The sequence below is a fragment of the Prionailurus bengalensis genome, chromosome D4, assembly GCF_016509475.1.
Source record: "Prionailurus bengalensis isolate Pbe53 chromosome D4, Fcat_Pben_1.1_paternal_pri, whole genome shotgun sequence".
Taxonomy (NCBI): Eukaryota; Metazoa; Chordata; class Mammalia; order Carnivora; family Felidae; genus Prionailurus; species Prionailurus bengalensis.
This window is the reverse complement of record NC_057359.1, coordinates 91,595,957-91,622,292: the sequence shown is the minus strand read 5'-3', so window position 1 is coordinate 91,622,292 and position 26,336 is coordinate 91,595,957. Positions and strand designations below refer to the sequence as shown.

Below are 26,336 nucleotides of genomic sequence, written 5' to 3'. Positions count from 1 at the left end.
GGCCTGTCAGAGAGGCCGAGGAGCGCCGGGGAATAGAGCTTGGGGTACACGCAGGCACTTGGGCTGCGGTTAACTCCACCACCGCGGGCGGGTTCCCAGGGAGCACAGGGCTGTAGTGACGTCACCACTGTGGGTACTGTTCCCGGGACCGCTAGGGCGGCGGTACTCCTAGCGTGTGTGGGCCGTGGTAACATCCACTAGATGCCGAGGGTGGCCAGGTGCTCAGGAGGTCCCTGCTCCTCACGCCGCGTGTCGCTGAGCGGCCTTGTTTGGGGAGCGGAGGCCAGGCCGTGGCGGGCGGCAGCCTAACCTGGCGTGGGGCGAGGTGGGGTCGGGACCCCGTCAGGCGTGGCGGTCAGCTCTCCGGGCTCCCTTGGAGGGTCCTCGAAGCTCCTGGCAGCCCGGCACGGCAGCGGTTGAAGCGGTGCCCGCCTGTGACGTGGTCTGGTTCCCGTCAGGCGACTGGGCGCTCCCGTCTCCCTTCCCGGGATGGAACACGCCGGGGCCCGTAGGCTGCACCCCACACCGGGCAGGCGCACCACAGCCTCGCGGTGGAAAGTCGGCAGGTCGAAGGAGTGGCCAGGGCGCCGAACCCTGGTGCTCATGGGGCCGGGCCCCCGCCTCCGTATGTGTGCGGGGCCACTCGGCCTCCAGCGTCCTCAGGGAGACCAGCTGTCCCGAGCGGATGGTCCTTCCCTCCCCTGGACGAGTGTGGGTGCCAGTCACTCTGTCCTCATGGCCTCTGTCCCCTGAAGACATTTCCCTTTGAGCCGTGGGTCACTTGCCCCTTCCCAGCCCCATGGAAGGTGTCATTCAGTGCGGCCTGTGGCCTGGCCTTGGGGGGTGCCCTGCGGGGATGCATATGGGTGTTGCTGGGCTCCCCCACCGCTGACACCAGATTCTGGCCCGTCAGGTGCCTGGGCCAGGGCTCAGCGTATCCGAGCGTGTGTGTGTGTGTGTGTGTGTGTGTGTGTGAGTGAGTGAGTCAGTCAGTCAGTCAGTCAGTCAGTCAGTCTCTGGGCCTTCACACCTGTTGAGGCACTCTTAGTATGGTGGGGGGAGGTCAAAAGACATATGGAGATGTACGGAGACAGAGCCTCGCAGTGGCGACGGGGTGCGACTGGTGAGCCGTGAGCCCCACTTGGCAGTGGGGTCTCAGGTCCGTGTCGAGGCCGATGTTTGGCCAAGAAAGCAGCCCTTCGGAGGCGGGCTTCCCCAAGGAGGGCCGGCGGGGTGGGGAGAAGTGTAAGACCTTAGCAAACAGCGGGGCTGAAGAAACATCAGGTGGGCCAGGGGCCCAGGCCCCGGGCCCCCAGGTGCTGTGGGTACGGAGCCCAGAGGACAAGGTGGGGGGGGGGGGGGCGGGCGTGTCAGGAAGGTCGGGGCCGCAGTGCGGGTTGGTCTGCGGGCCAGGCACGGGGCCTTGGGAGCGTCCTACAGACCCAGTGGAGTGGCTCTACGTTGGATGGGCTTGGGCCAGCCGGGGTCGGGTCCTGTGCTTCGGGAGAGCAGGCGTGACCTAGTCCCAGGGCGCGCTCCCTGCCTGAGCGGGTTGTGACAGGCCCAGCCTCCCGGTCTGCTCCCCTCCCCTGGGGTCCCCTCCCCTGGCCCCACAGGAAGAGGCAGTTGGCTCTGTCTGTCACGGGAGCCGACCCTGGCCTCACGGATCCCGTTTCCTGAGACCTGGATGGCCAGCCCCAGGGCGGCCGCCTGTCAGCGTGTGCCGCCTGGGGGCACAGGTTGTCCGGCTCTGGGGTGGCACTCCGCTCCCGTCTGCTGGGCGGGGAATCTGCCTCCTCCTGGCCGGGTGACCTCGTGCCCCTTCAGCCCCGAGCCTCCGTCCCCCCTGGAAGACGGAGCTCACACAGCCTCCCACGGGTGCTGTGCCAGGTGGACTGCGAGGACACTGGGACTGGAGTGTGGCCGTGGGGGCCCCCAGGGGCACAGAGAGAGAGAGAGCCCTCCCGCACCTCCCTCAGGAGGCCGAGTGTTTGAAGGCCGTCCTTGTTGCTGGTGGGAACTGTGGATCTGAGCAGGACAAGGCAGCATAGGCAGTCTCCAGCCCTGCCCCATGTCCCCTTCTCTGGCTGAGACTGCGGACAGACCCCTACCAGTGACCTCCCCCTTCAAAGACAGCGTCCTCGGTGCCTCCTCTCCTCCCAGGACGTGCCACGGTCTCCGCTCAGATGCTCCCCATGCCAGGGTCCCGCCGAGGACCTCCACCGACCCCTCCCCTATGGTCCCTCGACCCTCCCTTTGAAAGCTGGGGCTCCTGCCCCCCGCCCCCCCAGCCCCAAATAAAGGCTCCTTGCTCTGGCCAGGCCAGCCTGGAAATGCCCCGTGTGGCCCCTGCCCCCTCCCGGTCTCATCCCCCCATGGCTGAAGGTGCTCCAGGGCCACCTGCAAGTGAGTGTCCGTGTGTCCCTCGTTTCTGTCCCCCGCCAGCCTCCGTCCCGCCTGCCCGGGAGCGTCCAACTCTGCCTGCCTCCGGCGCCACCTGTGGGCAGCCGCTGCCCCGTCTTGGGGGCGTTTTCCATGGTGGCGACTGGACCGAGGATCCTACTCATTTGTCCGGGGACCCCGAATAAAGTCTTTCCTGATGTCCCCGTGGGCTGATTGAGCCTCCGGTGGACTTCTGTGTTTTATCCGGGATCCTGGTTCCCCGTGGAGGAGGGAGGTGGGTCCCAGAGGCTGGGTCCGAGACCCTTGGGAAGCGGTGGGGGGGGCCGGCCGGCTGGCTCCGGGCCAGCCCCCACCTCGCCGCCTGCAGCCCGGGGCCCGTCTCCCACACCCCCAAGGCCCGGCACAGAGCCCCTCACAGAGTGGAGCGTGTGTAGCCCCTGAGGGTTGGTGGCCAGTCTGCCCCCTGCCCTCCCCTGCCACCTGCCCACTTTGGGGACTCCGGATCTCCGGCTTTCACTTGTGTTTGAGGGTTTTTGTGGTTTATCTGAGTTTCCGCTCTGGGCAGTTTCAGATCCTCCAGAGTCGAAGGCGGCCTGTCTCCACTTTGACCTTCACCCGCTTTGCACGTGCTGCCTTCCTGCCCTGGCGGGCATCCTCTGGGAAGTGGGGCAGGTCCCCTGTGCCTCCGTCCTCCCCCTCCGAGGAACCGGGCTCCCTCCCTGCCTGGCGGTGCTGAGCGCAGAGTGGGCACTTGGCGGAGGCTTCCTGGCTGTGCCACTTGCCTGCCGTCTGCAGGGCCGTGTCGGAGAGGAGTCCCCGCTCGGTGAGCGGGAGGGCTGCCCGTGCAGACGGGGAGGGCCGTCTGTGCAATAAATAGCTTTCCGGGGTAGAGCGGCTGCCAGCGTGTGCGTGGGGAGCCGGAGGCTGCTGGTCTACGGGGAGGCTTAAACGTGAAATTAATCGCTCCCACGTCATGTGTGCTTACAAACCTTCAGGCCCACGTTCTAGAAGAACGGTTTCCAGCCAGCTGGCAGGCCCGCGGGCTCTGATGCCGGTGAATTGGAGCCATGCGTTTCGTTCCTGTTTAGCCCAGAAGACGAGACCCTTACCCTGTCCCCTGGGAACGGCTGGGGCGGGGGCAGGGCAGACTTCGCAGCTTACAGATTCTACATGTCCCGTGTCTGAAGGTGCTGGGGTCTCTTTGGCACCCACACTTCCCGCGCTTTGGACCTGCATGGGGGTCCTCTTCCTAGCCAGGTGAGGGGGGGAGTGGGGAGCAACGTCGTGTCCCCCAGATCTCACAGCTGCTGTGAGCGGGGTGGGGGGGGGTGCAGGGTCCTGAACACCCAAGGAAAAGGGGTTCACCCTGTTCTGGTGCTGTAGGAGCTTCCAGTGCAGTCCATAGCCCCCAGGGTGCCCAGCTGCTCCTGGTTTGTCCTGTCTCCAGACCCCCACTCATTTTCAGGCTCCACCCCCACTATCGGGAAGCAAGCTCTGGGCGTGTTTCCTTCATAAGACTCTGAGCACCTGTCTCTGGAAGATAGTAGCTCCAGAAAACTTAAAGCCGCAGTATCGCTGTCACCCCCAGCAAACTTAAAGCCGCAGTATCGCTGTCACCCCCAGAAAACTTAAAGCCGCAATACCTCTATTGCCCCCAAAGTCCTAACGCTGAATCCAAAAGATTACCAAAGAGTGTTGAAGGAAACGCCCCTCGATTCACTTTGCAGCAGGCATTTCTAGCAGCCTGGCTCAGGCGCCAGAGTCCGGGGCCACCACCCGGCAGCCCTCGCCCGCCCGTGACTGCCAAGAGCGTGCAATGGAGCAGCACAGGCCTGTCCCCTTCCGTGCGACCTGGGAGTCCCAGGTGGGTGTAGAAGTTGACCCCAGGGACGGGCAGCCTTCCGCGTCACGCGGATCCACCCAGCTACAACGGGGTTGGACCCTCTGGTGCCCCAGTCTGCCTTTGTTTTGTTTCCCCCTCGATTTGGGGGCCCCAGGGCGCCCCCACTGGAGACTCCCCCGAGGAGGTGCCGGAGGTCCCCAGCAGTAGATGCAGGAGCAAGCCAAGCCGGCAGTTTTCTCTGTCTTCTGTCCCCCCCCAGGGCAGCAGGGCGGGCTTCCGCCCCGCTGTTTCTCCCCGGCCTGGCGCGGCCGAGGGGCGGGGCTGGGGTGTCCGGTGTTCCCGCAGAGAGGGGCTGGCGCCCACCCGGAGGGGCAGGCCCAGGGGGGAGCAGTGGGTGCGGCAGGAGCCTCCCTGCTCCTCTGACACGTGGGATGCTTCTGTGTGCGTGGCTGGCTGGGTGGCTCACGGTCATAACGTGTGGGGTTGGGAGGACGTTGAGGGGCCGGTCCCGGTCCGCCGGGACACGGAGGTGAGGTGCAAGGCTGTGTTTACCTTAGGCGGACATGTTTTCGACGTCTGTCCCGCGTGTGACCTCCGCATGTCCGCACAGCATCCTGTAATGGGCGTACAGAGACTCGCGGCTGTCGTCCCCGGCCCTTGGCTGTGCTGAGTCCCCCTCCCCGGGTGACTTGGGAACCAGGGCACCTAATTTTCTTCCAGCCCAACGTGCCAGAGTCAGCCAGGATGTCCCTGGTCTCCATATCCTCGTGGGTGGGAAGCCATGCCGCCTGTGTTTCTGTCCGTGGGGCTGGTTTGGGAGCGCTCGGTAGGGTGACAGCAATGCTGGAGGTCGGCCAGTGAGGGGAGCCGAGTTTTGAACCCTGGTGTGGAGACCCGGGCGGGTGCTCCTTGCCGCCCTCTGTGCGGCCCCCCTGGCCTGGTGCCCTTGATGTCGGTGTGGTGACAGCAGGACCGTCACCTTCTTCGGCTGCCTGGGTCCTGTCCCTCGAATGCCCAGCTCAGGAAATACGCCGAGGGCAGGGAGCCTCAGCCTTGTCATCTGTGAGCCTGCACGGTCACTGACCTCATAGGTCACACGCGCGTCTCGGCACCAGCAGAGGCGAGGGGCTCGTGGCCGCGGCCGACCGCTCCGCGTGCCTCTCGGTGTTTTCTCTGCCGTCTGCCACTACCAGCCTCGCCCGGGGTTGTGGGGGGGCAGCCGTGAGGGCTGGGCCTGAGGGTGGTGGGTGCTGGCTGGTGGGGTCGGCCCCGCTTCTGGACACGTCCCAGGGAGAGGCTGCTCGGGGCGCTGTGGGCTTCCGGGGACCGGTGGCCACCCTGGGAGCTGTTGTCGCGGGATTCCACGGCAGCCGACCTTCACAGCACGTTAAACCTCCCTGTCATCTTGCGCTTTGTCTATTACAGATTTTTAGTTCGTGGCTGAATCCTGTGGGGGGTCGGCTAGTGGTCTGTGTAAGTTTTTTTTGTTTTGTTTTGTTTTAATGTTTTATTTACTTTTGAGAGACAGAGAGAGACGTGAGTGTGAGTGGGGGAGGGTCAGAGAGAGGGAGACACAGGATCCGAAGCAGCTCCAGGCTCCGAGCTGTCGGCACAGAGCCCGACGTGGGGCTCACACTCAGGAACTGTGAGATCGTGACCTGAGCCGAAGTCGGACGCCTAACCGACTGAGCCACAGAGGCACCCCAAGTTTTAATTTCTTTCTGGAAGCATCATTTGCTTCCTGGTCTCAGAACGCAGCCCTGATCCCACCCAGGGAGGCTGATGGAGAGTGTGCCGGCTCCGTGTGCCTCCGGGCCAAGTGGTAGGAGCCATGCTCCCGTGCTCTGGGTCTTGTCCTGTGCTTTGCCCTGAGGGGTGGGCTGGGTCCGGGTAGCCTGGGTGTGGCCGGTGGGACCCCAGGGGCTGGCCACGCTGCTGGGTGCCACCCCGTACTTTGGGGTCAAGGTGGCCCTGGGGTTTCCCCTCCCGGGAGCTTGCTGGGCTGCTCAGCCCTTCCCCTGACCCCAGGTCCGCGGCCCCAGGCCTCGGAGGAGAAACGGGCGCTCCGAACGCTTGGCCGTGAACCGAGTGCAGGACTGGGGTTGGCTGGTGCTCGAGCGGTTTTTCGAAATAGAAATTCCTGTATGTTCTTCCTTTTGCAAAAGAAACGGGGTTTTTTGTTTTTTGTTTTTTGTTTTTTAATTTTTTTTTCAACGTTTATTTATTTTTGGGACAGAGAGAGACAGAGCATGAACGGGGGAGGGTCAGAGAGAGAGGGAGACACAGAATCGGAAACAGGCTCCAGGCTCTGAGCCATCACAAGATCGTGACCTGGCTGAAGTCGGACACTTAACCGACTGCGCCACCCAGGCGCCCCCAAAGAAACGGGTTTTAAACACAACCTACCTGTTCAGAAACCCAAGCAGAGGGGGAGAGCCCCCGTCCTCGCGGGCTGGTGTGCAGGTCCTTGCCCATCATCCGCCTCCAGGTGGGGGTTCCCACGGTGGCCTGTGGCTCTCCTTCGTCCTCGTCAGCGTCTGTGAGGCCACCGCCTGGCCCGGAGAAGTGTCCGGGGGGAAAGGCAAGGCCAGGCTTTCAGTGCGGCCCTGCTCGTCCTGGACCCGCCGTCCACCTGCGCTTTGAGCAGAGGTGACCGACGCCCAGGCCTCGGCTCCATCTCGAGGGGTGACGGTGTGCGTGCTCCTGCGGGGCTGTGGCCACTCGACGCTGCCCGCCACGCCGGAGGGGATGACACCAGGTGCCTGTGCCGTTTTATGACCAGGACTAGGGGGCCTCTCCCTGAGTCCCCCTCCCTCCACGGGCCGCCTCCCAGGCATCAAGTATTGGAGGTGTGTGGCCCAAGTTCTCTGGCTGTCCCCTTGCCGGTCCAGCCTCCTCTGGAGAGGTGGGTCCTGGCACCTGGGCTGGAAGGGCTTGGGGGGAGTCCCCAGCCTCTTCTGCTCTGGCTGCCTTTCCTTCCTCCCCGTTGAGCTGGTGCCTGGGCTGCCGGGGAAGGAGGACCGGCTCCCTGGAGGCGTGAGAGGCCGAGGGCTGGGTGCTGTCACCCTTAGGTATTTGCAGGGGTCTGGGGGGGGGGTGCCCCCTCCCGGGTTCAGTAGAGTGTTTGCAGGAAGGGGGAGGGCCCATCGCCGTGCACAGTCCCCACAGATCGTGGGGGGTCATGGGCTGGACGGTGCTGGGCCCCTCCTGCACGTCTCACCGGGCCCCTGAGCGGAGCTGGAGGCGGGCTTCACCTCGGGCCACCGTGGAAGGCCTCCTGTGGCCCGTAGTGACCGCTGACCTTCGGTGCAGGAGCTTCCGCGGCGCCGTCTGGGCCCCAGGTCGCGGCGGCTGCTGGTCTGCCCCTGGGCACTCCCCTGAAGGCAGGGTTGGGGATGCGTTCCAGTGTTTGTGGCCGGCGCTGGCTCCCTGCTCAGCCACAGGATTGGAGCGGCAGTGGTCGGAGGAGGGAGGGAGGGAGGCCTTGGGGCATTTCTTCAGTCCTGGTGGCCTCCTGAGCGTGTCCCTGCAGTGAGCAGTGCCCGTCTGTCCTGCTTGGGGCGGGGGTGGTTGGCCCGTGTCCCCCCAGACCCCCAGATCGTGCTTTAGCCCCTGACTGCATCCTGCTTGTTCCCCGGCTTCCTGGGCAGAGTGGCGGCGGCAGCAACAGCGGCCCCGGGCGGCCTGGGCCCACCCCCCTGCCAGATGCGATGCGCGGGGATGGCTGGCGGCAGGGGGTTCACAGGGATCCCAGCAGGTGGCAGTGGTGCTCAGGCCAAGCTTGGGCTGACCTGCCAGGAGTGGGGGTGGGGCCGCGGGGTGTGAGCACGACCCAGGTTTGCGCCCGCCTCCGACACCTTTCTGGTGGTCAAGACCCATCCTCATAGCCATTAGCACGAGCTGGCACGGCCGCCCTCCCCGCTGAGCCGCTGGCGGGGGCCGAGGACACCATGCCGACCGTGCTGCTGCCCGGGCTTGGCGACCCGGAGGAGCGGGAGAGGCACCAGCTCACCGCGGAAGTGTGTGGAAGGGGGGGTGGGGCTGTGGGCTCCCCAGGGTGCCGGGCGCGGCGCCTTGTGGTGGTGGTTCCAGGGTGTCCCTCGAATGCACCACCGGTCTGCTTGGTGCGTCAGAGATGCCCCTGCTGTCTGTCTGAACCCTCTTCGCGCCGCTCGCGGTGGTTTGTAGCAGGTGCCCGTTACTTTGGCGTGAACACGCCCACGTGGCCGGTGGCCAGCTACCCGCAGGGTGCTAACCAGCTCACAGAACTCCCCAGGTCTGAACCAGCCGCTTTTGCAAGTTGTGGGCAGGGTGGCTGATCGCGGTCACCGTCCCGCGGTGCCCCCCCGGCCCCTCATGCAGAGGGGACTGCCCCCCGGCCCCGACCCGTCTGGATATTGTGACGGGGACTGGGACACACAGAAACCTGGAGTGTAGCAGGGCTCAGAAATGTGGCCCGGTGCTGTCATTCCACAGGCGGTCAACAGTCCAGTCGCAAAGTAAACAGCCCACTCGCGAGTAAAAGCGGGCCGCCGGCTGGCCCCCCGGGATATGTTGGGGCTCCGATGTCGGGGCCGGCCTGTGTGTTCTGGGGTGTAGTTAATCATCTTGGATTCTAGCCGTGAGCCTGGAGGGCATCCCTGAAAGTTGGGGTGGGGGTGGGGGGAGGGAGGTCCACAGCAGCCCCTCATTTACTGAGAGAGGAGGGTGGGGGGTGCCCTCCCCTGCCCTCCCGATTGGCCCGGTGCCGGGCGTGTCATACCCCCGCCCGCCATCACAAACCAGCACCCGTTCTCGTGGTTACATCAGAACCTCGCTGCCCCGGGGGCCCAGCTCCACACGCCGCGCGTGGTTCCGCACACGTCCTGCCTGCCCGGCTCGGCTCTGCGGGGTCGATGCTGTAGCCGTCTCTACGTGTGAATCATTCCCCCAAAGGTGCCACGGCCAAGAACAGTCAGAGTCCGCCCCCAGTAGGCAGGCAGCTGGTGGGCAGCGAGCCAGGAGTGGCCGTGTCCGGGGCCACCGCCTCCCACCGCTGCCGTGTGCCCGGACGGCCGCCTTCCCGCCCTTGCGTGGCCAGGTGGCCCGTGTTCTGTTACCGCCCTGCCCCAGCCTGAGAGCCGTAGTTAGAGTGGTTGGGTGACAGGGGAGGGCTGGTTTGACCAGGGCGACTGTCGTGAGCAAGATGAATTGGCCTCACTGCGACCACGCGGGAGTCCGTGGGGCTGGGAGAGGCGGTGGGGCCTGGGTGACCGGCCCGTCTCTGCTGTACCTCCTCCCCCGTAGGTGCTGCCCAGCTGGGCCCAGAAATGGGACGTCAGGCCTCCGAAAGGAGCACAGTGGAAGCCAGGGCGTCCCCGAGCCGCTGCTGTGACGGCCAGTGAGCGAGCAGCGGAGGATGTCCACCACCGCGACGGTCGCCCCCACGGGGATCCCGGCGGCCCCGGGCCCTGTGAACCCGCCCCCGCCGGAGGTCTCCAACCCCACCAAGCCGGGCCGCAAGACCAACCAGCTACAGTACATGCAGAATGTGGTGGTGAAGACGCTCTGGAAGCACCAGTTCGCCTGGCCCTTCTACCAGCCCGTGGACGCCATCAAGCTCAACCTGCCTGTGAGTACCCGCTCACCCCTGCCCCCCTGCGGCCCCGTTCCTGGACGGACCGCCCCTCGGGCCGAGGCAGCGGTGGTGCCGGTAAGCCAGGCACAGCCCGTGGCCCTTGGTGACCAAGGAGCGGCGGTGGGAGTGGTAGGGCCGTGTCCCCGAGTGTAGGGAGCAGGGCACCGAGTGTAGAGACCTGAGCCCTACGGGCTGGAGAGGGCGGGAGCGGGAGCCAGGACTCACCCGTCTTCCTCCTGTCCCGTGTACCCTCCTGGAGAGCGCTGCACCCGCCCCTTGGGGTCACGTTCCCGGCGCGGGCCATCCATCCGATGGGTTTCTCATCTGGACCCAAGTAGAGAAAAACTGAGCGTTTGAAGGCGAAGCCCAGGGCCAGGAGTTGGTGGCCTGGGTTCTGGGCCCGGCTCGGCACCGGTCTCCGGCGGACCCTTGGTTTGGAATCCGGGAGGGGGCTTGGCCCCGTCTCTAGAATGCCAGTCAGCTCTGGGGCCTGCTCCGGCTGCACAGTCGCGTGTGTCTCTAAGAACCTCCCATGCAGGCAGAAGCCGTCGGGCGAGAGGCGTGGAGGGGCTTGCGGCTGGCCGGGCGCTCGCCCCACATCCTGCCTTGACCCGGGCCTGGCGCCTGACTCATCTGAAGAGACTGCGCGGCGTGCAGTCACTGTCCTCGGGAACAGCGGAAATGACCACGCGGTGGGTGCTGATGACGCCTCTGAAAATCTCTTTCCTAGGATTATCATAAGATAATAAAGAACCCGATGGACATGGGGACTATCAAGAAGAGACTAGAAAACAGTTATTATTGGAGCGCGAGCGAGTGTATGCAGGACTTCAACACCATGTTCACAAACTGTTACATTTATAACAAGGTAAGGACACATGTGGCCGCGGGAGGGCCCTCGGGGCTGGGCATGTCACCCCCTGGCCCTCCGCCCTTCTGGCCACCGTCCCCACTCAGGGTCCCACACGCTGCCCGCACTGCCCCCCCCCTCCACCCTGGGGGAGGGGAGGTAAAGGTGGGAACAGCCTTTTCAGAAGGAGTTTAGGGAACCAAATGCTTCAAACCGTCCGCGCCCTCGGACCTAGACACCCCTCCCGTAGAGATGCGGGCTCGCGTGTGTGCAGCCGCCCGAGACGGCGAGGACCCTGCACGATGAGGGAGCGTGTCCACGCAGTGGTTTCCAGCAGGAAGAGTAGATTAGGGAAGGTCCACGGGACCCTACATCCGTGGGGGTTTCGCTGTTTTCGATAACGACGTGATAAAGCAGAGACGAATGGAGTGGGAGCGGGTAGAAAGTTGTGTTTCCTCCACGTGATGGGCTGAAGGGTGGTTGTTACCCTTCCCGTGTCCACAGCGGGATGCGCCCCTTTGGCCTCCTCCCGCCTCCCGCCCTAGCAAATCTCTTAACAGATTCTCAAGTCAGTGTTTTCTTGAGCTACAACGAGCGATGTCTTTGGCGAACACGTGGTTCCTTTCCCGACAAGTGACCTTGGCTCCCCCTGTGTCTTCAGCCCACAGATGACATAGTGCTAATGGCCCAAGCCTTAGAGAAAATTTTTCTGCAGAAAGTGGCCCAGATGCCCCAGGAGGAAGTTGAATTATTACCCCCTGCTCCGAAGGGCAAAGGCCGGAAGCCGGCTGGCGGAACCCAGAGTGCAGGTAAAGGGGCGGACGGGCACGGTCCCTTTATCCTGACACCCCCGGGGACTGACAGCAGCATTTCTCGTGTGGGTCCCTCGGCCTCTCTGAGCTCAGTTTCCCTGTCTGTCGAGTCGGGGCCGTCTGAGGTCCCGCCGGCCCTTGGTGGCCTGTTACTGTCTGCCTTCGAGCCTGCTGTTGTGGGGAGACTGTGGTCTTGCCATGTCCCCATCCTCTGAGACCACCTCTTCCAGCAGTCTGGACAGGAGGTCCTTGTGTCCCCCCAGGACTTTGCCTCTCTGGCATGTGTTGTGTTCTCTGTGACAGGAGAGGGGCTGTGTGCCCTGTCGAGAGGGCAGTGGGGATTAGCACTGGGAGCCTTGGGGGTCTTACCTGGCCGGAACCTGGAACTGAGGTGCGCCCTGATGGAGAGGCTGACGGGGGAGGCCGCAGTGGGTCCCCCACACCGCCGGCCATCACCCTTCGCAGATGGGACCGTGGGTGGTTAAGGAGCTCCGCCTGGGTCTCTCAGCTGGTTAGAGGTGGAGTCTGAGTGAACCTCCGGTTTCGCGGTCCCACGCCCGGCCCTTCCTCCCAGGCTGCCCCTTGTCCAGCTTCCTTGTTGAGATTTTAGTCTCTGGCCAGAGGGAGAGCCTGGGGAGGTGTGTTCCGTGGAGGCAGCCAAGGTTCAGGGCCGGGGCCTCAGGGGGAGGGGCTCCCTGGCGCCAGAGTGCTCTGGCTGGAGGGGATGGTCCAGGAAGCTTCTAGAAGCTTCTAGAAGCTGGCTGGCAGGTAGAGCCTGGTGTGTTCAACGTGCTTTCCTTGCCTTCAAGGTACGCAGCAAGTGGCGGCCGTGTCCTCTGTCACCCCAGCAGCCCCCTTTCAGAGCGTCCCCCCCACCGTCTCCCAGACGCCCGTCATTGCCGCCACCCCTGTGCCAACCATTACTGCAAACATCACGTCGGTCCCCGTCCCCCCGGCCGCCGCCCCACCTCCTCCCTCGACGCCCATCATCCCCGTGGTCCCTCCCACACCGCCTGTCGTCAAGGTGAGCGTCCCTGGGGACGAGGTCAGCCGGCTGTCTGATGGCCAGGCCGGGGTTCCTGGATTCAGGCAGGTGTGGGGCGGGCCGGGGGGGCGCACGGCCACCTGTCCCTGGGCACCGACTGCTTGTCGGGTGTTGGGTACGCGTGACTTTGGTTCTCTCCGTGCTCCTGATGCAGACGGGGAGACCGAGGCTCGGGTGGCTTTAGGTCACACAGCTGGTGAGGGCAGGCTGTGCTGAACCCCCACTTCTCTGGCCCTGAAGGCTCGGTCTTCGCCGTGCGAGGGTCCTGTGGGAAGGTGTGGGGAGCAGCGTGGAGGGGCCCACAGCTCCCCCGCTCACGCTTGCATTTGGCGCAGCGGCCCGGGTGCGTCACGGGGGGCCTCGCACCCGCCCCTGCTGGCGTGAGCTCCGGCGCCATCCGTCCCCCCGGTGTGGCTGGCACTTCCGTGGCGGGGGCCGTCCTGGCCGGGTCTGGGCTCAGAGCCGGCGCTCCCCGTGAGGTCTGGGGCAGGCCGCGTGCCGGACGCTGACGTGTGTCTTCCGTTTGCCCCTCACAGCGGCCCTCTGGGGCAGACAGTATTTCCCCCATCTTACAGATGAGGAAGCAGGCGCTCAGAGGGGTTAAGTGGCTCCCCCAAGGTAAAACGCCCCCTCCGTTGCTCTCCCTCCCCTGTGGTCTTCACCGCCTGCTCTTTCCCGGGCGGCGCCTGGCCAGGCTGCCGAGCACAGTGCCCGGCTGTTTTTGGAGCGTGTCCTGTTGGCCATGGCCAGATGAGCTCTCCGCCGGGCCTCTGTGGCACGCGCTTGGCGTCCTGTGGGTGCCCACGAGTGTCTGTGGGCCGCCAGCTCGTGCCCCTGCCAGCCGGGGGGCAGTGGCTTGGCCGGGGCGGAGACCGTGGCGGCGCCCCAGGGAGCAGATCCCCGTGAGGCCGTCAGCCCGGGCGCTGCGGCTCCGAGGGGCGCCTCTGCCTGTGTGGGAGGCGGGGAGCTGGCCGAGCCGGTCTCGGGACGCACTGAGCCCTGGCCGTAGCACACACCTTGATGCCTGTGGGCCCCCCGGCCCGGTGCCTGAAGAGACGCGCACGCCCCAGGACTCCCGGGCTTTAACAGGTTCTCCCTCACCGGGCACAGCCCGTGTGAGTGCCCTGCACACGCCTGCAAAAGGCTCTGTTGGTCGTTTTAACAATCCCTCTCCTCGGGGAAAAGAGCTCTCTGTGGCTCCCGCTGCCTTTGGGGTGAAAGTCCCGACTTGCCCAATCAGCCCCTGGGAGTCCTTGGTCCGAGACCCGCGGCTGCAACCCTGCCCTTCCTGCTCTTCCTGCCTCCGGGCCTCGGCCTGCTCCACCGTGGCTGCCCCTGGAGCCCCAGCTTTGAGGCCCTGATCTGGGGCTTTCCCACTGGCCTTTAAGAGCCGGGAATCCCGTTCATCTCGGCTGTCCCTTAGCCCGAGTCCCGCTTGGGGACGATCCCGGTCCTGGGGTCATCCTGGCCATGCTGGCCTCTGGAGCCAGCACGGCCCCCGAGGTCAGACAGATGCAGCTGAGTCGCACGTGGCACCTCACGCTGCTGGGGCGTGACCGGAGCCTCGGAGGCCTGGGGGCAAACGGACAGGGCCCGCAGAGGGGCGGCTCGGGGGACGGTTTCTGAGTCCAGCCTCACCACTACCAGCTGTGTGACCTTGGGCCTGAAACGCGGCCCCTCTGAGCCTCGGCGTCCCGTGTGCCGCGGGGGTGGGGGGCAGCGGGAGGACGGGTGTGGCTGTGCATGCGCGTGCGCGCGGTCGCTTTGCTCGGTGCCTGGCCGATAGCGCCCTGGGAGCGCGGCTGCCGCCACCCGCGTCCTCGTGCCCGGGGCTCACCGGCCGCGTCGTCGCTGTCGCAGAAAAAGGGTGTGAAGCGGAAAGCAGACACCACGACGCCCACGACGTCGGCCATCACCGCGAGCCGGAGCGAGTCGCCCCCGCCGCTGTCGGACCCCAAGCAGGCCAAGGTGGTGGCGCGGCGAGAGAGCGGGGGCCGCCCCATCAAGCCGCCCAAGAAGGACCTGGAGGACGGCGAGGTGCCGCAGCACGCGGGCAAGAGGGGCAAGCTGTCGGAGCACTTGCGGCACTGTGACAGCATCCTCAAGGAGATGCTGTCCAAGAAGCACGCGGCCTACGCCTGGCCCTTCTACAAGCCGGTGGACGCCGAGGCCCTGGAGCTGCACGACTACCACGACATCATCAAGCACCCGATGGACCTCAGCACCGTCAAGGTACGCGGACGCGGGGCCCGCTCAGGGCGGGGCTGGCGCGTTGACGGCTGGCCGCAGGCGTCCGCGGGCCCGGGGGCGGGGCGGGGGGAGGCGCGTTCTGCCTGCTGAGCCTGCGGCTTCGGGGTCCTCGTCCCGCTTGCACCCGGGTCTGCGCTCTCCTTCCCGCGTCCCGTGCCGGCGCGTCTGCGGTTTCCGTGACCTCAGCAAGGGGGCCCTTTCGGGCGACCCACGCCCTCACTGGCCAGACCGGGGCCTCGGAGTGGGGCAGGTGGCAGAGCTGAGACGGAGAGCCCGGCCCCCCCCCCCCCCCCCCCCGCCCCGGTTCCCGTGTCAGGGGCTCCGTCCGGGGCTTTCTCGGGTGTTGCACCAGGCCAGGCCGGTGTTACAAGCAGAGACCGGGGAGAGAAAGTGCCCGGGGGGCGGCTGCAGCCGAAGGGCAGCAGACCCAGGGCTGGGACGAGCTCCCAGGGGTCTTCCCTGAGCACACACAGGTGGGGTTCCTGACCCCCTGTCCCGATCGGGCTTGGGCCCCAGCACACCTGCCCCCCTCCCCCCGTCTCCGCCCTCAGAGAGCGCTCCGAGCCGGCCCGGTGTTGGTTCCCGAGGTTCCGAGGAACGCCCCTGGCAGTGGGGGACTGTAGGCCACCTCCTCTGCAAGCTGCCCGTGTGGCCCCAAGAGCCACCCCACAAAGGGGAGTGGTGGCGCCTCTGCACAGATAGGGTCTGGCCCTGGAACGGCTGGTCTCCGTCATTCTGCCTCATTTCCCAGTGTTGCCAGACGCGGGCAGAGTCTCCTTACTGGAGCCTCCTCCCCCGGGCACGTGTGGGTTTCAGGCAGGACAGACCTGGCTGTCCGTCCCCCCCCCCCCCCAACCTCGGTGGTGGCGCTTGGTGAAGCATTCGAGTGACCAAGCCTCTTCCTCAGATACCTTAGGTCCTGCCCCCACTGGGAGCCTGGTACCCTTGGCTTTGGACGGTTCGTGACCAGCATGAGTCAGTACAAATGCAGGACGAACGCAAAGGTGCCAGCAAGGCAGAGGCCGGTGGAGAGCAGATCCCAGCTCTGTGGCTGCCTCCCTTCCCCGGGAAGATTGCTAGCCGTGCTTCAGATTCGTGCTTGGCCGAGGCCGGCTCTTGTCTAGCCAGTCTTGACTGTGGGGCGGCGGGAACACGCGCTCCCAGATGCAGTTCTTGGAGGCCGAGCGCTCGCCTCGTGGAGGCTCTCTCCCTCCGTAGGGTCTGTGGGGTCCTGGCTCCAGGCTGACAGCAGGTGGCTGGCCCCCTCAGTCCCAGACAGGGCTGTCTGCCCGTCTCGTTCTCCCCATGCAGTGACCTGGCTGGGACTTGGGTTGGGGGGTACTGGGGCTGGGCCTTTCGTCTGCATGCGCCCCTGCTGTTTAGAGACCGGGAAGCTGAGGCTGGACGGGTGGGTGAGTTGTGGGCGGAGCCAGGCCCGAATCCAGGTCTTTGACTCTTCAAGCCTCGAGCTCGGCCGGCAGAGCTCATGTCACCCAGATGAGGGCGTCGTTGGCAACAGTGACATTCGTGCCCTTCTTAATCCCCAGAGCCTTGGGGGGCACGTGAGGCCGGACGCGAGCAGCCACACGTCCAGGCCACACAGCCAGGGAGAGGCTGAGTGGGACGCGGTGAGGCTGTGGGGAGGGGGCCGCGTCCTGCGGGGACCTGGGCGGTTTGCTCTGGCGCTCCCCTTGAGAAACACCCATCATCCGGGAGCCCCCGAGGAGCCCCAGCCAGCCGCCGACTCTCCTTGGGCCCCCAGTGCACTTAGGTTTAGCCTGTCTGTGCCTCAGCCCTGCCCAGGCGGCCAGCGGTCAAGTTAGCACCAGAGCCTGAAAATCGTACAGAAGTCAAGAGGGTCTCGGGTGCCTGTTTGTGCCTGGTAGCCGGGACTCCCGCGGTAGGGAGGCTGTGCCGAGCGCTGGAGCCATGCAGCCTGGGTGCTGTCTGCAGCTCTGCAGCTGGTGGGAGAGGGGGCATGTATCCAGGGCGCTAGAGAGGCCGAGGGTCCTGGAGTCGGGCTGCACTCAACCCACCAGAGTCCGGGATTCTGTTAGTCTAGGCTCAAATGGGACAGGTGGTTGGGCTCTAACCTGCAGGGTCCCGCTGCAGTGGCGCTCAGCGCCCAGGGAAGAGGGGCAGTCCTCGCCGACAGGAGGTCCCTGACTGATGATTTCTGTTTGGGCCTGGAAGAGCCAGGGAGCTCGCTCCCTCACCGAGTCTCCCCTCCATCTGCCCTGACTGGCAGCTTGTGCCCGTCCATGGTGGTGCCTCTGTGCTCGGCATACAGCCTGCCTGAGTCTCACCCCTGCCAGCCCCACCTTGTTCCACTGGGTCGGCCAGGACTGTCCGGTGCTGCTTGTGGGGGGGCGTCTGGGTCCTCAGAGAGGTGAAGTGAACGTCTCAGTCCATGACCTGAGGAGACCTCCCCCCCCCCACCCAGTGTTGGCAGTGACTTTTACCGGAAGCCCCTCGTCCCCCCTGAAGCTCCCCCCGTGAGGGATTTCACTGTGTATAATGTCACACAATGTGTGGAAACCAGGGCAAGGAGAGCTTACGTGGCAGCTGCGGGAGCCAGGATGCCTCCTTTCCTTCCACCCAGGGCAGCGGCCTCTCTGGGGTGTTGTTCCAGGGGGTCCCAGAGCCCCCTCCCAAGCCCTCGAGTCCTGCTTCCTCCCTCCCTCCCTCCCTCCCTCCCTCCCTCTCCCTCTCTCTCTCTCTCTCTCTTTATTGGGCTTGCTGCTGGCAGTGGTCCATGCAGGCGGGGCCTGGCTGGGAGTGGGGTTGCTGGGCGGGGGCGGCGCCCGTCACACCCTGTCGCTCATGTCTTACAGAAGAAGATGGACAGCCGCGAGTACCCAGACGCGCAGGGTTTCGCAGCTGACATCCGGTTAATGTTCTCCAATTGCTACAAGTACAACCCCCCGGACCACGAGGTGGTGGCCATGGCCAGGAAGCTCCAGGTAACCTGAGGCGCTCCCGGGCAGAGGGGCCTTCTGGGCACAGGTGGGACCCAGCCCAGGGTGGGCACTCGGGAAGGACATGGGCATCGCAGGGGACATCTGGCCAGGAATGCCGCGGGACACGTTTCTCCCCGGGGGCGGACAGGCGAGCCGCGGGCACACGCCCTCCGGGACGGGCGTGCGCTCCAGCTGGGCCGGGGAGGATGAGGGGGGGTCCGTTCTCCTGCAGCTCTCCTGCTCTCAGCTCCGCGCCTGGGGGTGTGGGGGGGCCTCGCCACGAGGCTGCCAGCGAGGCTGCCGGAGGTTGTATGTGATGGCTGTTTGCGTGGCCTTTTCTGACGCCGAAAGTGGTTTGTGGGACGAGGTGTGGGAACCGTAGGGAAGGCGAGCCTGACCTTTGGTGCAGGGACTGTGTACCTGTGCTCTCACACCTCGCACACACAGACGTGTGTGTGTGTGCACGTGCATGCGTGGGATTTTTGGCCAAAGTCTGGGTGCTGCGCACACGTTTCTGCGGGGGCCAGTACGCTCCCTTGGTGATGGGCGCTGTTGCTTTTATAGTTAATAGCAGCGGAATTTTAAATGTCGTGTAATTGGAACAGTATTTTGGAGGGAAGAGTAAAAATCGTGGACCTCTACTCACTCTCTTCCAGCGTTCCGTTTCTCCAGGACGCAGTATGTTTGTCGCGTGAGATGTTCCTAGTTTTTTGCTTAGAACGCTTTTTTCTGTTTGTCTCGCTCAGAACCCTTGACCACCCGAGACTCAGGGAGGGCTGGGGGCCGTGCTGATGCCGGGGTGGGGAGGGCGGGCGCGCCCTCTGTGGACCGGCTCCCGCTGGGGAGGAGGGCGGAGTGGCCTTGGTGGTCCCAGAATGCCGGAGAAAGCCCGCGGGGTCTGCGGTTTCGGTTTCGTACTGAGACCACACCCACTGTGCCTCGGAGCAGAATTCCCCTCCGTGTTTGCTCTGTGATGCTTCTGAACCCGGTGCACCGGTTCAGCCTAATAAGGGAGCCAGGCGGCCCTGGTGGCAGGTCGGGTGTGCAAGCAGAGGCCAGAGGCCCGAGGCCCCGCTTCTGTCCTGCAAAAGGTGGTTCTCGGCAGCACAGCCACAGAGGCCGAGAGCCATGATTAGCGATGGCCGTTTAGCGCATGCGCTGGCACAGTGGTGCGGGGGCAGCTCTGGGGTCCACGCCCCTCCAGGCCACGTGCGAGGGCCCGGCCAGACCCTGGCTCTGCGCCTCTGTGTCTTGGGGGCGGTCTTCACCCCAGGAGGAGAGTCTGGGTCCAGAACCCGGAGCGGGTGCTTCTGGAGCTGGATGGCTCGTCACTGGGGTGGCATCTCATGTGAGTCATCTGGTGTGGATGCAGCCGGATGAGCTCTGCAGAGGGAGAGCTCCCACGTGGCTGCGCGCCCCCATCTGAAATGAACCTGGGCGGCCGGGAGAGGGGACCTGCGCTGGGAGGTGCTCCTGAGGGCCTGGGTCCTGCTCTGTGGGGGGCTTTTCGAAAGCCAACTTTGACAGGACAACTTTTTTTGGGCCTGAGTCGGAATGAGATGCGATGCTGCGGTAAAAACCCCAAGGTGACCCCAAGGGGGGAAAGTAAGCCAGCCCCCAGACCCAGCAGCTGGGGGCCCCACAGAGGTCACAGGTCAGACAAAGGCAGGCACTCGGGCTGCTTTGCAGGGGGGGCAGCCTCGGAGAGCCTCAGACCCAGAGGCTAAAGGGAGGCACCGGTCTCTAGAAGGTTTGCATGCTTGAGAAAGGGGGCTTTCGGACCAGTTCCTAGAAGGCTGTGTCTGTGGCTGGGGCCCCGTGGCCTGTCCCTGGACCTGTGCCCGGGGCCTGGATTGCAGGGGGGGGGCAGCTTGGGGGCAGGGGTGCCTGCCAAGCAGCCGTGGGCGTATCTCCGAGGGCATCTCAGGGGCCCTCGGGTGTGGGTCCCCCACCCCGAGGGGCCGCCTCGTGGGCATCCAGGACCTCAGGCGGCCCCTGCTCTCCCACAGGACGTGTTTGAGATGCGGTTCGCCAAGATGCCGGACGAGCCTGCGGAGGCACCGGCACTGCCCGCCCCTGCGGCCCCCGTGCTGAGCAAGGGCGCCGAGAGCAGCCGCAGCAGCGAGGAGAGCTCCTCGGACTCGGGCAGCTCGGACTCGGAGGAGGAGAGGGCCACCAGGCTGGCGGAGCTGCAGGAACAGGTGCGGGCAGTCGTCTGCTCCGGGGGCCCCTCGGTCGCGCCCGCGGGTCGGGGTCACGCCCGCCTGGCTTGCGGTGGCCGTTCCGGGGGTCCCGGCGGACCCCGGGTGCCTCGCCCGCCGCGGCAGTGTCTGAGCGGGGCCGGCTCCCCGGCTGCTGCGGGGGTGAGGCGGACCGAGAGCCGAGTGCAGGTGCCTCCGCGGTCACCACGGTGGGGCTGGCGTGGGACTTCGGCTTGAGCCTCGTTAGAGGCGACACCACAGGGGAGGTGGCCCTGGGGATAGCCACCGGGCAGCCTGGGATCCGCGAGGATCCGTTTCCTCTCCTGTGAGGTGCCGCTTACGGTGGCCCCTCGTGGCCCATGTCGGGGGGGGGTGGGTGGGTGTCCCTGAAACGAGATGGTAGCTGCTGGCGCTGGGTCAGTCTGTGCATCTGCCGGGTGGCCTCCCTGTGGCTTCTGAAGGAAGCTGTGGAAAACCTCCTTCGTGCAGACGAATAGACCTCTATCTAACAGGCCTCTATGTAGACTTGCCTTCGTCTGGAAGATACCTGGTGAGAAGAACGTTAGCTACCATTTAAGGTTTTTTTTTTTTTTTAATGTTTATTTGTTTTTGAAAGAGAGAGAGAGAGAGGGCGCGTGAGCAGGGGAGGGGCACAGAATCAGAAGCAGGCTCCAGGCTCCGAGCTGTCAGCACAGAGCCCAACGCGGAGCTCGAACTCGTGAACCGTGAGATCATGATCTGAGTCAAAATCGGAGGCTTAACCGACTGAGCCCCCCAGGCACCCTTGGCTACGATTTATCAGGTTGTTACTATGCACCTGTCCTGGTCTGCACGTGTCACCAGGCTCACCTGCTGGCCTCCTGGCCACCCGTGAGCCGCGTTTCCGGTGAGGACGGCGAGGCAGCCCTTTTCCAGCCGTCACGGGCCAGTGAGGGCAGAGTGGAGCTCGATGCCACCTGCTCTGGGACCTGCCTGCCTTTCCACAGCAGGGTGTGGCCTCGGTGGCCCTGGCTCACCTCCCCGCGAGGTTGAGGTAGCTCCAAGGGCGCCCCAAAGTCCCCGCCACCACCTGTGGCCCCCTTGGGCCAGCCCCAGGGCAGCCTTGCTCAGCCACCTGCTATCTTCCAGCTGAAGGCCGTGCACGAGCAGCTGGCCGCCCTGTCGCAGGCCCCAGTGAATAAGCCAAAGAGGAAGAAGGAGAAGAAGGAGAAGGAGAAGAAGAAGAAGGACAAGGACAAGGACAAGGACAAGGACAAGGAGAGGCACAAGGCAAAGTCCGAGGACGACAAGAAGGCCAAGGTGGCCCCACCTGCCAAGCAGGCCCAACCGAAGAAGCCTCCCGCCAAGAAGGCCAGCAGCACGGCCGCGGCCAGCAGGTGGGCTGTAGTGCCTTCAGACCCCCCCGAGCCCAGTGCCCCACGTCCTAGGTGCTCGTGTGGTGGGCCAGGTGCCGGATCTGGGCCTTTGAGCCTTGGGGGCAAGTCCCGGTGATGCGGAGACTGGGCTCTCGTCATCCAGCGGGATGGGGGCCGGGTGGTCCTTGTCTCTCCCGCCTTGTGGGGAGACTAGGGGGACAGATGAGGCCCCTGCTGCGAAGACTGGGCTCTGGGGGGCCTTGCTCAGCAGTCCGTGCAGCTAGCCTCTCGATCTCGGGCACCATCTGGCACAGACCTGGGCGTCTCCAGGCTTTGGGGATGTTTTCCTGATTTGATCTGGGGGCACTGCACCTTGGCAGATACTCTGCTCTCTGGTCCGCCTACCTTCTGTCTTCACTCTTGCCACACCAGCCACTGCCCTGAGGAGTGTCTGCTCCTGCCCGGACAATGGGGAGAGGAGGACGGGGGGGAAGGCATGCCTCTCCCGCAAGGTAGAAGGCAGGCTTCCCAGAGGAGGGGTGACCGCTGTGCAAGAGCAAGCTCGGCAGCAGTCGGGTTAGGGTTCCGAGGGTCAGGAACAGTGGGGACAAAGCCACGGAGCCCAGCAGAAGCGTTCTAGAAACCAGTGGGAATTAGGATGAGGTCGGCTCCACTGAGGAACAGAGGCTGGGTCGGGAAGAGGAGTGGCTGAGGTTGGCCAGCTTTGTTGAGGCTTCTGGTTTTATCCCCTGAGCAAGTGAAGGGGAGTCAGGAAGCGTTGGAGCTAGAAGTGGTCAGATCCTGGTCCGTGTGGAGAATGGGTCAGTGGGAGGCAGTAATGGGAGGAAGGACACCCTGGGAGGTTTTGTGGTTCTTCAGGCAAGAGAGGCCCGGGTGGCTGTGGAGGTGGGAGGCCAAAGGGACAGGCCGTGGTGCCTGGAAGCCAGAGGACAGAGGCGTGTGGACTCTGGCAGCTGGGTTGACGGCAGCATTTTCCAGAGGTGGTGGTGGGAATACTCGGGTTTTGCCCTTCCTCCCTCAGATTTTCTCGTACTCTCTGTCTGGATTTGGTTGTCAGTATAACACTGGCCTCAAAATGAGTTGGGAGGTGCTCTCTCTTATTTTCTGGGTAGATGTATAGAGTTGGTGTTCATTCTTAAGTATTAAGTAGAACTCCCCAGCAAAAGCATCCAGGCCTGGAGTTTTCGTTGTTAGGTTTTTAACAATGAACCCAGTTATTTTTGTAGCTAGGGGACTAGTCAGCTTATCAGTTTCTTCTTGGGTGAGTTTTGGGGATTTGTGCCTTTTGACACATTGCTCCTTTCCCTGAATTGTGGAATTTATGGACATTGGTTTGTTTGCTGTGTGCCTTTGTTATCCTTGTAACATCTGTGGGGTCTGTAGTGATGTGTCCTTTCTTTTATTCCTGGTGGTGGTAATTTTTGTCTTTTTTCTCAGTGAATCTGCAGATTGATTGATTTGTTTTATTGGCCGTAGAAACAACTAGCTTTTAACGTCATTGGTTTTTGTCTGCTTTTGCTTCCTTTTGTGTATGGTCTTATTTTTATTATTTCCTTTGCTTGCTTTGGACTTAATTTGCTCTCTTGAATTAGGAACTTAGGCTTATTGATTTGAGATCTTTTGTAACGTAAGCATTTAGTAATAACTGTTTCTATCTAAACGCTATTTCAGCTGTACTCTATAAATTTGATATATGATTTTTTTTGGTTCAAAATATTTTCTAGTTTCCCTTCAGACTTCCTCTTTGACCACAGGATATTTAGACGTGTGTTAATTTCCAAGTAACTAGAGATTCTTCTGGACATTTTTCTGTTACTAGTTTCTGGTTTAATTCCATTAGGGCCTGAGAACATACTTTGTGTGAACTCAGTACTTTTGAATTTGTTCAGATTTATTTTATGGCCCAGATTTGGCGAATGTTCCACGTGGACTTGCATATGTGTTCTCCCGCTGTTGGGTCTAGTGTTGCCTAAATGTCAGGGGGGAAAAAAAGACAAAAACATGTCGGTTGGGTTAATTTGGTTGATGGTGGTGTTGGTCTTCTCTCTTCTTGCTGATTTGTTGCATTAATTAACGTGAGGGAGAGAATCGTTGGGTCCCAGCCGTAATCGCGGATGTGTCTGCCTCCTTTGGTTCTACCGGTTTTCCTTCATGTATTTTGAGGCTTGGGTTTTAGACACATGCACGCTGAGGACCGTGATGTCTTCTCGGTCAGTTGATCCTTTTACCATGTGCTGTTTCTTCCTGACGATATTCCTTTTTCTGAAGTCTCCTCTGTCTGCTGCTAATACACCCACTGCAGCTCAGCGTTCTTTTGGTTAGCCTTTGATTCCCCATTTCTTTACTCTTATCCTGGTTCCGTCACTGTATTTAAAATGGGGCTTGTGGACCACACGTAAGTCGGGTCTTGTTTCTTATCCAGCCTGACTTTGCTTTTCTTTTAGGTGGTGTCTTTAGACCATTTATGTTTAGTGTAGTAATTGTTACAGTTGCGTTTTGGTCTGCCATTCCGTGTCTTCTGTCATCCCTCTGGTTTTCACTCCTCTGTCTCCGTTCCTGTCTCCTTTTGGATTATGTCAGTATGGAGGTCAGTTTTTGACCTGCCGAATTTGAGATGAATTTGAGATGCCTGTGGGGTGTTGAAGGGAGCTGACCACTGTAGTCCTTTCCTGGCTCAGGCTTGGAGCGCCTTCTGCTGGAACAGGGTGTTCTGTATCTCTGCAGGTACACATGCAGCCCTCAGCCCACCTGGCTTCTCTGCCTGGGGCACCACTTTGGGCTTGCTCCTTGGTAAAAGAGCCTGGTTCTGGAGAGGAAGAAGGCCAGACAGAATGTGGGCAAGGGGCTGGGCTTCAGGGGGGCTGGAGGGACAGGGGCTGGAGGCTCCGTGGGGGGGGGGGGGGGGTGGTTAGGGACATGGGGCAGGGCCTCCATGGGGGCTGGGGGAACAGGGGTAGGGGCTTCACGGGGGACAGGGGATGGGGCAGGGGCTCCATGAGGCTGGGGGGGACAAGGGGCAGAGGGGATGAGGCTGGGGCTTCATGGGGGTGGGGGGATGGGGGGCAGGGGGGCAGGAGACAGGAGGATGGGGAAGGGGCTCCACGGGGGATGGGAGGACAGAGGCCGGGGCTCCACATGGTCAGCGGGACGGGACAGGGGCTCTGTGCCACGGTGTTCTTTGCCTTGTCCCTCAGGCAGCCCAAGAAGGGTGGCAAGCAGGCGTCGGCCTCCTACGACTCGGAGGAGGAGGAAGAGGGCTTGCCCATGAGCTACGACGAGAAGCGCCAGCTCAGCCTGGACATCAACCGGCTGCCCGGGGAGAAGCTGGGCCGGGTGGTGCACATCATCCAGTCCCGGGAGCCCTCGCTCAGGGACTCCAACCCTGACGAGATAGAGATTGACTTTGAGACTCTGAAACCCACCACGTTGCGGGAACTAGAGAGATACGTCAAGTCTTGTTTACAGAAAAAGCAAAGGAAGCCATTCTGTAAGTTGTGGGGGCAGAGCACCCTGCTTGCCATCTCTGTCCTCCTCCCCCCTGCCTCCCCTGCTTCCCTCTTCTGTAGGCCTGGTGGGGGAGGGAGGGGGTAAGCTAGGAAGTGGGGTGGGTCACTCTCCTCCCCCCGTTCCCGCCATGTGCCCCAAAGACAGGTGCTGATGGCTCAGCCGGGCCCTCCTCCCCTGCCCTTGGGCAGGTGGGCGGCACGTGCGTGCCTTGGCGGTCGCAGGGACAGGCAGGACCCCTGGGTCGGTCCTGAGCCTCCTGCATTTGAGTGCCAGCTAAGGCCTTCGCCACAAGCCTCCCTGAGGCTTCGTTTGGAGCAGGGCTGCAGGGGACCTCTCGATGGTCCCCCTGCCGGGGCAGACCAGTTTCCACTTACTGGGAGTTGAGGGTCCAGAGGCCTCCCAGGACGGACATTGGCACCGGACAGGGACGAGGCACTGCCTGGGGCAGCGGGTGCTGGGGAGTGAGGGAAAGGACAGGCCCGAGGAGGCAGGAGAGCTGGGCAGTGCCCGGCCCCAGGGAACAGCCAGCGTGCGCCTACACCCGCGTGTGGCCCGCTCATCGGGCTTTCTCCCTCACTCTGAGGGGTCGGTTGCTTCCCCCTGGACGGAGTCACGTGACCCCCGCAGTCACGCACTTTGGGCCCCCGGTAAGTTCCCCTTGGACTCCGAGGTGGCGGCACAGGCGTGCGGGGCGGCCGAGCCGAGGGAGAGCTGCGCCCGTGAGGAGAACTGTGAGTTGGAGGGTCAGCGTTCAGGTCTCGACTCTGCCCTCCGCACGGGGGACGGTGTCGCCAAGCGGCACGCGCCCGTCTGTGCGCCGTGTGGAGTGGGGATGGCGTGAGGTTTGCAGAAAAGGCTGTGCCTGTGGCGAGGGAACAGCGCACGCGGGCCGGGGTCCGTGTCCCGGCAGGGAGCTCTGGCGGCGGCCCTGCGGGGAGGAGCCAGGCACAGCTCGCGAGCGTCCGGGGGCGGGGGTGGGGGAAGAGGGGGTGCTGGCTGGCGCCTGGAGGCCGCCCTGCCGAGGGCCGGGTGCGGCCTTGGCCCCAGGGGTGGCTGCCCGCCCTCGCCCAGCCCCGCCGGCTCAGCTCCGTGCTCTTCCGCAGCCACGAGCGGGAAGAAGCAGGCGGCCAAGTCGAAGGAGGAGTTAGCTCAGGAAAAGAAGAAGGAGTTAGAGAGGCGGCTGCAGGATGTCAGCGGACAGCTGAACAACAAGAAGCCTGCCAAGAAAGGTACCTGTGCGTGGGCCACGCTGCTGCCGAGGCGTGGGGTCCCCCGGCGGCCCCTGCTGCTGCTGGCGAGGGGGGAGGGTCGGCGGTAGGGCAGTGGCCGGCGGACCCAGGCTTCGGTCTGCGGCGCCACCGGCTCAGGGGCAGTGTGTCCTTAGGTGAAGCTCTCGATCTCTTGAACCCCCGGGTCCCTTGCCTGTAAACTGGGGACCCCGGTCCTGCAGGGAGGTTGAGCGGATGGGAGGC

General features: G+C 63.8%; 1 protein-coding gene across 4 annotated transcripts in view; it reads left to right on the top strand.

Annotated features, from left to right (window-relative positions):
- BRD3 (bromodomain containing 3) overlaps positions 1 to 26,336 on the top strand; it is a 66,133-nt gene that overhangs the window by 35,071 nt on the left and 4,726 nt on the right. For 2 of the 4 annotated variants that reach the window (XM_043566940.1, XM_043566938.1), the window contains exons 2-11: positions 9,533 to 9,857; positions 10,594 to 10,731; positions 11,375 to 11,522; positions 12,335 to 12,549; positions 14,431 to 14,802; positions 17,655 to 17,783; positions 19,790 to 19,981; positions 21,110 to 21,357; positions 24,552 to 24,844; positions 25,968 to 26,093. In XM_043566940.1, coding sequence (XP_043422875.1) covers positions 9,645 to 9,857; positions 10,594 to 10,731; positions 11,375 to 11,522; positions 12,335 to 12,549; positions 14,431 to 14,802; positions 17,655 to 17,783; positions 19,790 to 19,981; positions 21,110 to 21,357; positions 24,552 to 24,844; positions 25,968 to 26,093 — 2,074 coding nt within the window. In that variant the 5' untranslated portion in view covers positions 9,533 to 9,644. Of the gene's footprint in view, positions 1 to 9,085; positions 9,182 to 9,532; positions 9,858 to 10,593; positions 10,732 to 11,374; positions 11,523 to 12,334; positions 12,550 to 14,430; positions 14,803 to 17,654; positions 17,784 to 19,789; positions 19,982 to 21,109; positions 21,358 to 24,551; positions 24,845 to 25,967; positions 26,094 to 26,336 lie in introns of those variants that run through there. The other 2 variants (XM_043566939.1, XM_043566941.1) reach the window with 2 other exon arrangements.